The 13929-nt window shown below is 33.9% G+C and overlaps 1 protein-coding gene across 1 annotated transcript; it reads left to right on the top strand.

Annotated features, from left to right (window-relative positions):
* Positions 1-577: 577 nt before the first annotated feature.
* On the top strand, positions 578-9192 carry MANEA (mannosidase endo-alpha; the record flags this gene model as incomplete). The annotated part of the gene is made up of 4 exons (XM_079550815.1): positions 578-1130; positions 6026-6135; positions 7769-7845; positions 8556-9192. The coding sequence occupies exons 1-4, from the start codon at positions 581-583 to the stop codon at positions 9190-9192; spliced, it is 1374 nt and encodes a 457-aa protein (XP_079406941.1). The 5' UTR covers positions 578-580.
* Between the last annotated feature and the right edge of the window lie 4737 nt (positions 9193-13929).

Below are 13929 nucleotides of genomic sequence, written 5' to 3'. Positions count from 1 at the left end.
ATTGGCCAAAAATATTCAGTCAGTGAAGTTCCTTAACTTAACAAGAGGTGGTTGTGCCATTAAGTAGGTAGTGATAACAAACCTGTATTCTGAACATAAACTGTACTTTGTTCACTATCTCAATTTGATTTTTTTCTCTTTTACATTACTCTGTTGTCATGGCTTCTGCTTTTTTCTTACTTTCTTTGCTATTTTGATCAGACTTACCAAAGTAGAAGACGTCTGAAATAATATAACCAAGATTTCATGGGATTTAATTAATTTAAGAAAAGAACAAAGTTCAAAAGTAAGATGTTTATTAAAATCTGGGTTTCTTCAGTGGTAAACTTTAATCTTTGACACACATTCTCAAACACGTAAGTGTTTTTGATTGTTCTCCTTCACTTTAATCCTTTGAGAAAACTTGTCATTAATACAGTGTATAAGCGTCACATAATTGTCTTCTAATATTTCCATTATGTAGTAACCTTATGAAAAAACTGTACTACTAGACAATAAGAAATCTGACTTCAAAATATTTGTGTTTTATCAGTTGCTGCCAAAATTGGATGGATTTTAGTGGATTCTGAAGTATGACATCATGGCAAGATTTCGCAGAAGAACATGCATCATTTTGTTGCTTTTTATTTTGTTTATTTGCTCCATAATGATGGCTTTGAAGACTCTGAGACCTGACAGAGCTGGCTTTGGTGACCCATTTGGACTTGGTTTATTACCTGAGCTTCAGCAACGGACAGAGCTCTTAGAGAGTAAACGAAGTTCACTGAATAGGGTTCAAGGAGATACTGTAACACAGATCAGTAACATGCATGCTGGTGTGGTCAATACTATGAAAGCATCCATGCCTCCTGTGAACAAGTTGGAAGGAGATCTGTCTTCTCCTAATTATAACTTCCATATATTCTATTATAGCTGGTTTGGGAATCCACAGTTTGATGGTAAATACATTCACTGGAACCATCCTTTGTTGCCACATTGGGACCCCAAAATTGCAAACAATTATCCAAAGGGAAGGCATAATCCTCCTGAGGACATTGCAGCCAATTTTTATCCTGAACTTGGATCTTACAGTTCCAAAGATACTTCTGTCATAGAAGCTCACATGAAACAAATGCTTTCAGCTTCAATTGGTAAATGAATGTTAATGTTTCAGCATGTTTTTCATTTATCCAGCCTTAAATATTTGAATGAACACAGCTGATCAGTTTTTCTTTGTAACTCTGGAAATGGGTGAAGTTGCTAAATGTTTCTAAGTTTTAATACCTAACTCAAAACCTTGAACATCAGAGCCACTTCTGATGAGCATAGAAACCAAGAACTGTGTAATCCTTCAGGTGCATATGTTTCATGAATTAAACCGTTAAGCACTGTTAACGTGTAGACAATACAGAAGCTGTTGTTAGAGTTTGTTGTCTGTCTGCATATTTTATTTTTGGAGGTGTATACTTAGGTTTTAATAACACTTCAGTAAGTCATGCTGACAAAGTAGTAGAGCGGTCTGTTCAAACAAGGGAATTGTTTACAAACACTTGTTGTGTTACAACAATGTGATATTAGTCATGTCAAAAAATGTAGGATTATGGCTTTTATTGAATGCAATATATCTATAGGTGGTCTCATTAGCTATAGAAGTGTCTAATCCTAAACTTTTTATATTCAAATAGGATAGTTTAAGTGTAGCTAACAATGGTTTATTTCCTTGTCCAAAAATACCTTTTTTTTTTTTCCCCACCGTAAGTATATATCTTAAAGGGATATATAAAAAGAATATTTATTGTGTTTTTGCTCTCATACTTTATTGTTGTTTTGTGCCTGTTCTACATCTATCATCTTTAAAATAAGGAGTTACATAGTCTAATACTAAGCTCTGAACAGCTTATGTAAGTGTATTGAAACAGTATGATCAGAGCTTATAGAATATTCACAGTACTAATTGTGCTGAATTGAATTGCTTTCATTGACATAGACACTAAGAATTGTATAATTGTTGTATTCCAAGTGGTAGTCTGCTTGCTTCTAGTTTGCTTGGTAGTTTGCTTCTATAATATTTAATTCTAGTTTATTTTGTTTCTTACTTTTTATTCTAACCTGTATTTTCAACTATAATTAATACGAAAGTAGGAGTTCTCTTACTATTTTCAGTAATAGAATAACTTCATTAACAACAGGAACAGCAGCAGCAGAGGGAAAACAGATGCAGAAAAATCTGATATTAGTTGTCACAAAGCACTTTTTTAGTCGTATTTAAATCAGACAATAATGCGTGGTAGTGTGATGAAAGCAGGGAGCAGGTGTGTAATTTTAGAATAATTTGACATTTCTCATCCTCTAAATAAAAATGCTGATGAAGCAGAACTGGTAGTAGAAAAAATGCAAAATACTAAGAAAAATGCTTTACAGAGAAAGTTTTTTTTTTAATGGCCTTAAATTACCTTTCCATTTAACTTTTCCAACATTAACAGGTCATATGTGCTTCTTGTAATGTGCTGTTTGATTATTTTTTTTTAAACTGGTATTTATCAAAAGTTCAATTTTTTTGGTTGTTATTCTGACTCTTGGATTTAATTATATTTGAAATTGGGTGTTTTTTTTTTTTCAGTCTAGATTTGATCACCATAATTTACTTTTTCTCAGGTTATTACTCAAATATTGCATCTTTTTTTTTTGTATGATTAATACTGTATTCATTTTTTGTGTACTCAAGTTACTGTTTATAGTTTCTTCTTTTGCAATTATAGCTAGTTTCTAATCCTAGCCTTAATGTGTTTTACATTTATCAAATAATATTTTTTCTTACCTTTTTTGAGAGTCTTTGTCAAGAATCTTCCAAGAGGGGGGGAAAAAAATGTAAATGGTTCTCTCAGCCAATATTGTGTGATTCTCATAGGCATATAAGAGGTTGAAACTGCAGGAGTCTTATTCAGTGCTTTCATGTGGTGTTCTTAGTTTCAGAATGTGTTGTATTCATCTGTTATTTTTCAGGTTGCTTGATGAAACTTCGTATTTTGCACTGCCCTGTTTTTATTGCAGTATGGTTTGAAGTCCTTCATTTGTCTGGTTTTATAATGTTACGCTGATCTTTGGTTAAATCAGTCCCTTCTCAGTTTCCTGAAGTGATCCTTTTCTCTTATAATATGTAACAGAAAATATGAGGGCTGCTCTGAAAGTGATGCCTCTTATTTTATTCTGCTGGTGCACAACTTCAGAGGCAGATGAGTTGTGTTTCCTGAGGGGTAAAAGGGAGTTGATTTTTAGTGTCTTTCAATAGAATATCTGATAGCAGACTTCAGTAATTCATAGAATTGAAATGTCACTTCTCCTTTGAATAGTGTTGGGGGAAAAAATGTCATAGATTAGATAGTATTAATGCTCATATTTTTCACAATGAAAAGCTCACTCTGGTATATAAAATGTTAATGTAAATTACATCCACAACTATTGTCAAGTAATTACTAGTCTTTTTTCCTGTAAACTGCCCTCAGATTTAATATCTATGGTGACATTCATTTTAACTTATGTCACTCATCTAAAAGTTAGCTATATCATCTAAGTAAACTGTCTAGGATTCTTGAGTAGTCAAGCAGACAAGGAGAGAGGTAATCTCAGAAATAAATTCATGCTGTGTATTTTAATCTAGGTTGAACTGCACTTGGAAAAGAGGATCTTTCTTTCTTTTATTCCTCAATTAGTGGAGGCCTTGATTACATTGGGAAAGCCTAGAGTAAAAGCAGAGGTCTGATCTATATTTGTTGATAGCCAAATTTGCATGCAGTTCCATTTCTTTTGTCTTCATGCAAGTGATGATTTGATCAGTAGTAAGAAAAAAATGCTTTTAGTTTCTGTGAGTTTCCGATGCTCTTAGTTATGCTGAGAAAAGTTTATGGGCCTTCCATACTGTTTTAATTTCTGAAGAAGAGCTTGATTCCAAATGCAGTTTGAAGGATGCATGAGGATGTTGTTATCACAGGAATATCTTTAAAACTTTGTCTGTCACTTGGGGCAGTGATGGTGGGTTAATTTCCAAGAACAATTGCCACGTACGTTCAAAGAATGAAAAGTTTATGTGGTACATATACTGATTGCCTTGAGACAAGGGCTGCCCTAAAAGTTATGCCATCGATTTTATTCTATTGACCAACGATGTCAGAAGTTAATGTCAATGGTATGGTTGAACTTCCACCAGTATTCTGTTACATTGTCTTACTGTGTGACACATGGCAGCAGAGGGACAGACTGAGAAAATGCCTGATATGGAGGAGCAAAGGTGTGGCACTGACTTCTTCCCTGCTTTAAAAAATGACGCCCACTGACATTCACTGATGTTTAATGAGCAGTTATGGAGAGCAAACAGTGGATGTGAGCACAGTGAGGTGGTAGGTGCTGCATTTCAGTAGTGGCAGCCGTGGGTCATCTCCACTCATGCCAATTTTTACGAGTGCTGCACTCAGGCTCTTTTTCATCGCTGGCATAAATACATTGCCAATCATGGTCACTGTGTCAAAAAAAGAGTGTTTAGTAGCTGAGAATTTGTTCTATCAAATAGATACAAAGAGGAAAATAGCTCCATTTTAGTTTCCATGGAAATAAATAGGAGACATTACTTTCAGAGTAACTTACATCTATTTAAAAAAAAAAAAAAAAGGAAAAAAAATCTCAAAGACAAATGCGTTAGCTTCATTGAAAAATTTTGTCTCCTGAACTCCTCCTTGTTTCTTAACGTGGTAGAAGAGGCTCGTGACAGATGTTGTATGCAAGATATTTTGGAAAAATGTATCATGTTTGCATTATTGTTGTGCTTTTTGTTCATAATGTCTTTTGAATTTTGTCCATTCCTCTTGTGTCAAATAAAAGATAGGGTGATAAAATGCAGTAAACTATTGCATTTTTCTTGCCCTTGAACTGACTGTTGCTCTTGATAGTATGTTGTTTATGATTTCTTTTTTTTTATAAAATTTTGAGAGAATATGCTGTGAGTAGTTGGATTAACCTCTCCTTTGTATACTGAGATGAAATTTCTGTTTTTGACATTAGCAGCTGGTAGCATATTCATTCTAATTGATGTTTTCTTATTCATAATTTTGGACTTTATTCTGAAGTTGTTTGTCAGGAAAGTTACAGTATTAGTAAAGTCAAAGGGAAGTATATGCTCTAAATTTTTGTGCCTGTAAACTGACTTAGATACTTCAATCTTTAGATAGTTAAAAAGATCCACACTGACTTACTGTTCCACATGTTTAATGTAGTATCATTAGGAAAATATTTTTAAATCAGTATCATATGTATTTGTCTGTCTTACTGATATATTACGTTATTTCCAGCTGTATATCTAAGCAGTCTTGCTTTGTTTTTTAATCTGACAGCATTTCATTTTAGAGAGAGAGGTTTTGAGTCTTTCTGATGAGGTATGTCATCTTTTGCTTTTGAGGAAAGCATTAAGGAAAATTACAGTCTAGGAGCATTGCCTTTTTTTTGTAATAGGAACTACTTGTGTCTAGAAGGAGGAGCTCAGGATTACAGTCACGGCTTCCAGTATGAAATGATTATTTTGTAATAGAGCCTGAGGTATAATGCAGAAGTGTTGTAGGGGATAAGTCTTCATAAGAGTCTTTTTGACATTGTGTAGCCCTCATCTCTGGAGTATTCTCTACCCCTGTGCATCTTGGTATTCTCTAGTGTACTGTGGCACAGCTATAACACCACAGGAGCCTTTTCCAACATCTCTTAATAAAACTTGGAGACTATGATGCTGTGCTAGAGAGTGGAGGGCAACGTCTATGAATGTTACGCTTGGGGCATTGGGTACAAATGTGTTCCCTTGTTCTCCTGACAGATGCTTTTACCGCTGATTTCTTTCAGCAGTAAAGAAAGAGAGAGTGCTGAGATTTCACAATTGATTAAAAAGTAATTTGAAATTCTCATTTACAGTATATAGATTTTACATCAAACAATAATTATAACTCATGACAAACTGACTGCATGCTACACTTTAAATATACAATTTGAAAGCTGTGCTTTATATTTTCAGGTGTAATAGCACTTTCATGGTACCCACCAGGTATGGCTGATGAAAACGGAGAACCAACTGATGATTTGGTGCCTATTATTTTGGATTATGCAAGCAAATACAATCTAAAGGTAAAACATTTATATGATTGATAAAATAAAACTGCATTGGAAAGTAAATCGTGGTAAAAGTTTCTTACATTTCACCCGTGATGTTGAGCAAAGAAAGTTTGTAAGGTAATTGTAGCTTCTGTCTGTGTGCTCTTTTACTGCAATTTTGGGAGTTCCAAAAGTAGATATATGTGCTCTTGCACTGTACTATGTTTATATTTAGAGTAAAACCTGTATTTTACCTTGGGCAGGCAGAGAGGGGAAAGGTTGGGGGAATAAAGAGAACATGCACTGCTGTTTATTCTTAGTAGGAAAATTAAATGAGATACATAAGTAATTTTCAAAGTTGCAGTGAGAATTTCACTGTGACACGTTGCAGTCTTTCTTTTTTTTTTCCTTTTTCTTTTTAATAATTTACTATTTTTAAAGAAAACTATCTTCCGCTAGAAATTTTCAGATCATTTTATGGAGCTTGATCTCACCTAAGAGAACTCGTTAACACTCACGTCTCAAAAGAGCAAGGCAAAATTCAAATAAGCTACCAAGGAAAATGCTTAAATATTATGGTAATAATAGCATTGTGGATGGAGCTGCTGTTACTGTTTGGATTAGTTATTGGAATACAGATATTAAGTAAAGATACTATCACTAAATTCTACTTCCAGAAATTTTTAAAAATATTCTTGCACAAGTAAGTGGTTATTTAGTTAAGTAATGCCTGTAGACTAAAAACAGCAGAGAAAAAAATGTTGTTTTATAAAAAAATAAAACATACATATCTGCTAAAATTTGTCCTTTTGATTTGCTTATTTTTGATAGATGAAAATAAAATATATTAAAGCACTTTTCAACCCATCTTGTTAGTTCTTGTGGTTTAGTGTAATACTGTATTTTTATATACTCTGGTACTGTAATTAAATTTGCTACTGTTGCAGAGTAGTTGAATGCTTCATTAAATGCTTTGTACTCTGAAGTTGCTTCTGAAAAGCTAGTCACTTTGATTAATGTAATGTACTCCTCCCTTGAATTGCATAGCTGGAAACAAGATTTTTACATTGATGTAACTTCACAAACGCAGGATAAATAATTTCATAAGCCCCAAGCTTGAATTTAGAGCAGCAGCGATTCAGATTAGACTTAGTTACAGGGATAAAAGCATATCAGCAGTTATGGTGTTGATAACTCCATAAAATTTTAAATTAAAATTTTCATATACTGTCTTAAAATCTAGTTTGACAGTGGGAACTGTTCTTATTATCAATAGTAATTTGAACATGTTCTGTTCTTATTATCAATAGTAATTTGAACATGTTATGTGGAAATTCACTGCTTAACCAGTTATTTAACATTCAAATAAATAATCTTTTATTTCAGTTATTACTTTCTGCTGTAGTTGTGAAGTTCTGTGAAGCATGCTTACTGTGCCCTATTGCCAAGGGAAAACAAAAGCAATGTTTAGTACTGATGGAAAAAAATGAAATACTTACTCTTATTGCTAGACTTTCCTGGATCTGAAACTACTAATCTTAAAATTGATTTACATTAGGATTAACAGAAAATGTTAATATGACCACTACTTGCTTCACGTAACATAGAATGCCCAAATATTCAATAAAATATTGTTTGTGCTGCTTCACTATTTTTCATTTTTCAGGTCACTTTTCATATTGAGCCCTACAAAGATAGAGATGATCGCAGTATGTACCACAATGTCAAATACATCATTGACAAGTGAGTGTTTTCAAAATGTTCCTTTTGTGTATTCTTAATGTTTGTTCAGTGAAGTTCTGTATACTGTCTAGAGCCTGGAAGAATATATTCAAAATACGTACTGAGACTGAAGAAAACTTCAGGAAGCATAGTTCATATTTTGGTGGTACTTAAACTCAGAAGTCTGTTTTTTAAATATTGAAGCATGAACTGTGTGTAAACATTCAAATGTATGTTGCTTTCAATATTCATTTGCAGCATGAGTGAGACACAGTGTTTCAGATGAAAGCAGTTGAAGTATTAAGTACACAACTATATGAATTAGACATGCATTTTTAGAGTGACAAATAAGCAGCAAGCCATAACATGTTGACCTCTAATGATTTTAATTCAGCTTGACAAATTTTGTACAGCTACTAATTGTTTTGTTCATCAGTGCTACTTACAGTCTTGTTTAGAGAATTGCCTTTCAGAGAAGACTAATACCTATAGTGCAGTTTAACACAAATACTGATTGGTAGAAATAGTGATCTTTGCAGATTCATTATTCAATCCTTTAACAGATACTGAGATACTGGATTGAAAATGGATATGCATTTCTATGTTTTGAAGCACCTGCACTGTTTTATTTAGTTATTTATTTTTTCGAAAAAGAGATCTTCAGTGCAATTTGTAAGTCAATGTTTTCAAAATGCTAAGTTTGGTTTTAATGATACTTGTTTGCTTTGTAGATATGGAGCCCACCCAGCCTTTTACAGGCATAAGACCAGCACAGGCAGATCTCTTCCCATGTTTTATGTTTATGATTCTTACGTAACAATTCCTGAAATATGGGCGAATCTGTTAACTGTATCTGGATCCCAGACTATTCGAAATACTCCATACGATGCGTTATTCATTGCTCTTCTTGTAGAAGAAAGGCATAAGCATGATATTCACAGAAGTGGCTTTGATGGAATGTACACATACTTTGCTACAAATGGGTTCTCTTATGGCTCATCTCATCATAATTGGGCAAGTTTAAAAGCCTTTTGTGACAGCAACAACTTAATGTTTATTCCAAGTGTGGGACCAGGATATATCGACACGAGTATCCGACCATGGAACAACCACAACACACGTAATCGTGTCAATGGAAAATACTATGAGACTGCCTTTAATGCAGCCCTTTTGGTGAGACCAGAAATTATTTCCATTACATCTTTCAACGAATGGCACGAGGGTACTCAGATTGAAAAAGCTGTCCCCAAAAAGACTGGACAAATAGTTTACCTTGATTATAAGCCCCATAAACCAAATGTTTATCTAGAGCTCACTCAGAAGTGGTCTGAGAAGTACAGAAAAGAAAAGGAGCAGTGGCTTATGTGAGCTATTTCTACTGCAGTTGTTTCTTAGCATATTGAATACAGTAAGAAAGAAATTGAGAGCTGAAGACTCTGTTATGAAATGCCTTTATTACCGGTATGTTGAAATCATTATATCGCATTAATGTAAATGCACTACTACTAAATTTTGAAGAGTAAAAAGTGTGAGAATATTTTCATCTCATTCATTACTGTAGTTCAAGAATGCTTTATTTTAATTAGTAATTTGCATGCTAAGCTTCAAGAACTTCTGCATGGGATAACTACATGACTGAAGTAGTACAAAAATTTGACAGATACTTGTATACTTTATTCGTGTACTTCTGTTTCTAATCTAAGTGATCCTTTAAGCTAAATTTGATCTTGATAGCTTGCTTTTTGCAGGATGCATGTCAGTAGCGTGCGTAAACTACAGCTACTGTTTTTATGCTTTGCACATTGGGAGTTCTTGATTATATGATTATCTTGTGGTAAGAACACTGTATGTGTGTCTCATTGTATGTGTGCAACATTGGTGAGTTTTTGTTTATTTCATTTTTAAATATATATCTCTGAAAGACTGAGTTCCAAAGAACTACTGAAATATTTCTAGTTTACTCGTATTTGTTCTGTTCAGTACATGCTGCATACTTTTGCACGTTACTGGAATGCTGACAAGTTTACATAGTTTTTCTGTGTCTGAATTTTATTAAAAAAAAAAAAAAAATCCAACAACTAGAAAACATAACAACAAAAAATCCTGAAATTTGAGAGCGGGGAAAAAAATTCTAAAAATACAGGGGGGAAAAAAAAAACCAACTATAGTTATACATTGTTGACTGCAGACACAGATTTAGTTTTTAAAAACATCAAAGATTCTAAAGCTAATATTTTGCTAGTCATACAATAAACAATAATCTTAAATTCTGCTTTTTCATTTATACTTTTTGGAGCAATGTAATCTGGTAGCAGTGACATCAACTACTCATCACTTTTACTTGAAATCAGATTTCTATTTTCATGTATTTCCAAGATCCAGAACAATAGATACTAAGGTCATGTTAGTGTTCAAGTAAGCTGCTCAACACTACTTTTAACACTATGGTGTGCCTGGAAATTAGTTATATTTAGATCTGAGAGTCTCACCTTTCCAGTGTAGTGACTACTATTTGTTTTTCTTACTGAAGCTTGAAAATGTCAAATTGCATGGATATGTCTCCTCAAGAATCCATTTCTGGAAGGGGAGTTTTTTGCGGGAAGGGGACATGGACTTTTTCATACGACTTTACAGGAAAACAGTAGACATTGAATTATTGCAGTATATGTCAAGTGTTTAATCTGTAACAAAGTGGTTTTAAAAAACAACTGATCTTGCTTTGTAGTTAATATATTGTAACTGTTGTAACCACTAGAATCCTCTCAATTTCAACAGGGTTTATTGTAATTATTCATACTTCTTCCTTGGTTAATTGTAGTGCTCTGTCCATGAAGTTGTGAGGCGGATGTGGGGATTTGTGGTTAAGAAAGAAGATGACAAACAAAAAAAAGAAAAAAGTATATTTTTCAAAAACTTGAGTCATTCCAAATAAACATAAGTTACTGTGTGGGTTGTTTTGAAAGTAATGTCTCCTATTTGTTTCCATGGACAGTACAACAGATGCAAAGATCGCAGTATTTATCAGGGTAAATTCTCAGCTAAAAAGACCATTTTTCAGCATTGTCACCACTATCAGCTATGCATTTTGGCCAGTGATGAACAGGAACCTGCATGCCACGTCATAAAAATCTGCAGCAGTAGAGGTGACCTGCTGTTGCCACTGCTGAAATGCCTCACTGCACACATCCACTGTTTGGTCTCCAAGGATGTTCAGCAAGCATTTGATGCTTGTCAGTGGTTGCCATTTTTCTGCCTGGAGGAACTCAATGACACACCTTTGCTTCATACATATTTCTGTGTCAGGTGCCATTCTGTTGGACTGCCCCTGTGCTGCCATCTGTCGTGTGGCAACAGAATAGAATGGGATGTTGACAGGAAGGCTCAACCTCTACTGCTGTAATACCAACATCCGCCTCTGACATTGAGAGCCAGTGTAACAGGAGACATTACTTTTGCAGCAGCTCTTGTACAGTATTTTCTAGAGTCCTTCTGGTATGAAAAAAATGTTTGTGTATCTACACTTATTTGCGAATTCTCATCACTTGTCTGCAATTATTAAAAGTTTGAGGTATTGCACAACCATCTCAGCTTTTTTCAAGAAAAACTGTGGAAATTGGGTTACAGATAAATGACTTGACATTTGGAAGTGCACTTCTGGAGTTACTACAGTCTTACTAGTATTAATTCTTTGCATTTTTCTGCTGCATCTCTGCAAACTTCAGAGTCTTTCTAACAGAAACTTTTGCTTGTTTTGTTTCAATTGCACTCAAGTGGATAAGCTAAAGAAGATACAGCTATGACCACTGTTATGAAATAGTGTCTGAGACTTTTAAAGCACTTGTTAAGAGTTTACCACTTTCAAGTGAACTGCTCTCTGTTTATTAAGGAAAATTGTTGATACATCTTTCCTGTAACTCTGAAATAACTATACATAATTTGGTTTTATAATTTGATACCTTTCAGCTTTGCAGTTCAAAGAGCCCATATAGTTGAAGGGCTGACTAACTGCACTGTATATCTCTATTGAATGTATTATTTAAAAATTCTTCTGAATTCAGACCTATAAGGACAGATCTCTTTCTCTGCTTAAACTTTGCCATCCATTGTCACTGTAGTTGCCTGCACTGTTTACTAGTCATAAGAACTGGTCATCTTTTTTTCCCAGTGGCAGTTTTTATTCATGTCTGTAAAAGTTGTTTCTTTTGTTGCAGTTTATGGAAGCATTTGAAATTTTTGTGCAGTGTTTTACAACTGCAATAATCTGTTTTTGTTTAAAACATCATTTATGGTAACAGCATAGTGTATCTTCCTTAGAAAGACTTCTGTGGTTGCTGCAAAGACATCATTTAGCTCTTGATGTGAAGTGATATGGGCCATGATGCACAGGTGTCTAATGTGATCTTTAGAAGAATGTAAGAATTTCTCAAAATATGATATAAAGGAGTACTTAGAAACTTATCACTACTGAGCACTTACTGTATTTTTATGTGCTTAATATGTTTTCAAGTCTAAATGTGCCACCTGGAAAAAATGTATGTCCAAGAGTAGAACTGAATTTGAAGAGATCTCATGGAACAGCAGATACTGGAACTGCCCCACCTGCCTAGCCAATATTTTTTCTGTGCTTGGAGCAAAAATCACTGCAAGTATTGGAACAATAGAAATCTAATTCTGCTGGTAGGTTACTACTGCAGTCGTAGTCATTTTTGGAAAAATGGCTAAAATATTTCTGTGGGAAAAGTTTTATACAGATGCAAAGAAATGAAATTCTTAAATGTAAGAACCCAGTTACTAGGCGCAGGGGAAAAGGTGGGTATATTTAGAAGGTAATTGTTCCGAACTTTAATAAGAAAAAAAATCCAATCAAAATTAGGTGGAAGAGAAAGCTCTATAATGAGTTTCAGATCTGAAAAGGAGTTAAGGAATATCTGTATCACTTCAGCCTCACTCCCCTACTTTTCTTTCTTTCTTTTTTTTTTTTTTTTTTTGCCTAATTCATTAAAAAAAATAGTAAATGATTACTTTTAATGTATTGACTCTGAAGAATTGCAGTTGACTCGTCTTTTTTATGTTATAGTACTTAAAGTAAATCATGTACCAACTTTATGCAAGCTGCAGAATAAACAAAATGGGAAGGTTAAGTTGGTCACTCTTCGATGTTCTTCTGCACCTACAGAGATACCTGAAGTTACTGTTGGAGCATTTCTAGAAGGAAAAGGCTTATGGTCTCTGAGATAAAGATTTTGTGGTGTGAGGGTACCTAATTTCAAGGGAAACTCTGGGTTCATTTCTACTTCTGTTAGTTGTGATCAAGTAAATTGTTTCAGTTCTGTGAGCTGTCTGAGAAGTGAAGCTCAGTACATCTTCTCTGAAAGCAGGGTTTGTATTATCTTGCACAGATCTATAAACTAATACTGTGTTTTAAGGGAAAGAGCATGTGCATATGCTGTTACTATTTCAGTGCAACATGTAAATTATGGTGAATACAGATTCTGTACCAGGGTATATCGTGTTTGCCTAGTGCCTTTCTTTTGACAGTGATTTGTCTCTTAACAGGTTTTTGAAACAGAAGGATGTTTATTTTTATTATGAAACTTTGTATATACAATGTACATAATTTGAATTTCATTTCACTCTTGGCTCTTGAAAAGTGTTTTACAGGACTTTTTAGCACCGTGATGATAGTAGAATATATCTCTGCGCACATGGGCAGGGCTGCTGTTGGTGTATTTTTTTTTTTTTAATTATTTTGTGGTGGTGATTGCTTCTTTTTTTTTTTTTTTTTTTTTTTTTCAGTTGAATTTAGTGTACCTAAAATATAAAGAGGAAGTAAACTATTTGTAACCTAATAGCCATTTTAAGATAAGTTGAAAAATCTCACTGCCAGTCTTAAGGGATTTTATAAGTATTGATCCTCAACCTTCTACTTGCTTAAATTAGTGTCAGTATTTCATTTTTTTCTGTTACTTATGACCACTATGTTAAATGCTGTGTAAACTTCTAAAGTAATTTTATTTCTCAATTTCCTTAAGAGAATTAAGAAAAATATTAGCAGTGCGGAAGAGCCTGATAAAAGTTTCATGTTGTACAGATACGATTTTGTTG

Source organism: Tetrao urogallus (genome assembly GCF_951394365.1).
Source record: "Tetrao urogallus genome assembly, chromosome: 2".
Taxonomy (NCBI): Eukaryota; Metazoa; Chordata; class Aves; order Galliformes; family Phasianidae; genus Tetrao; species Tetrao urogallus.
The sequence above is the reverse complement of the archived record's forward strand: the minus strand, read 5'-3'. Positions and strand labels throughout refer to the sequence as shown.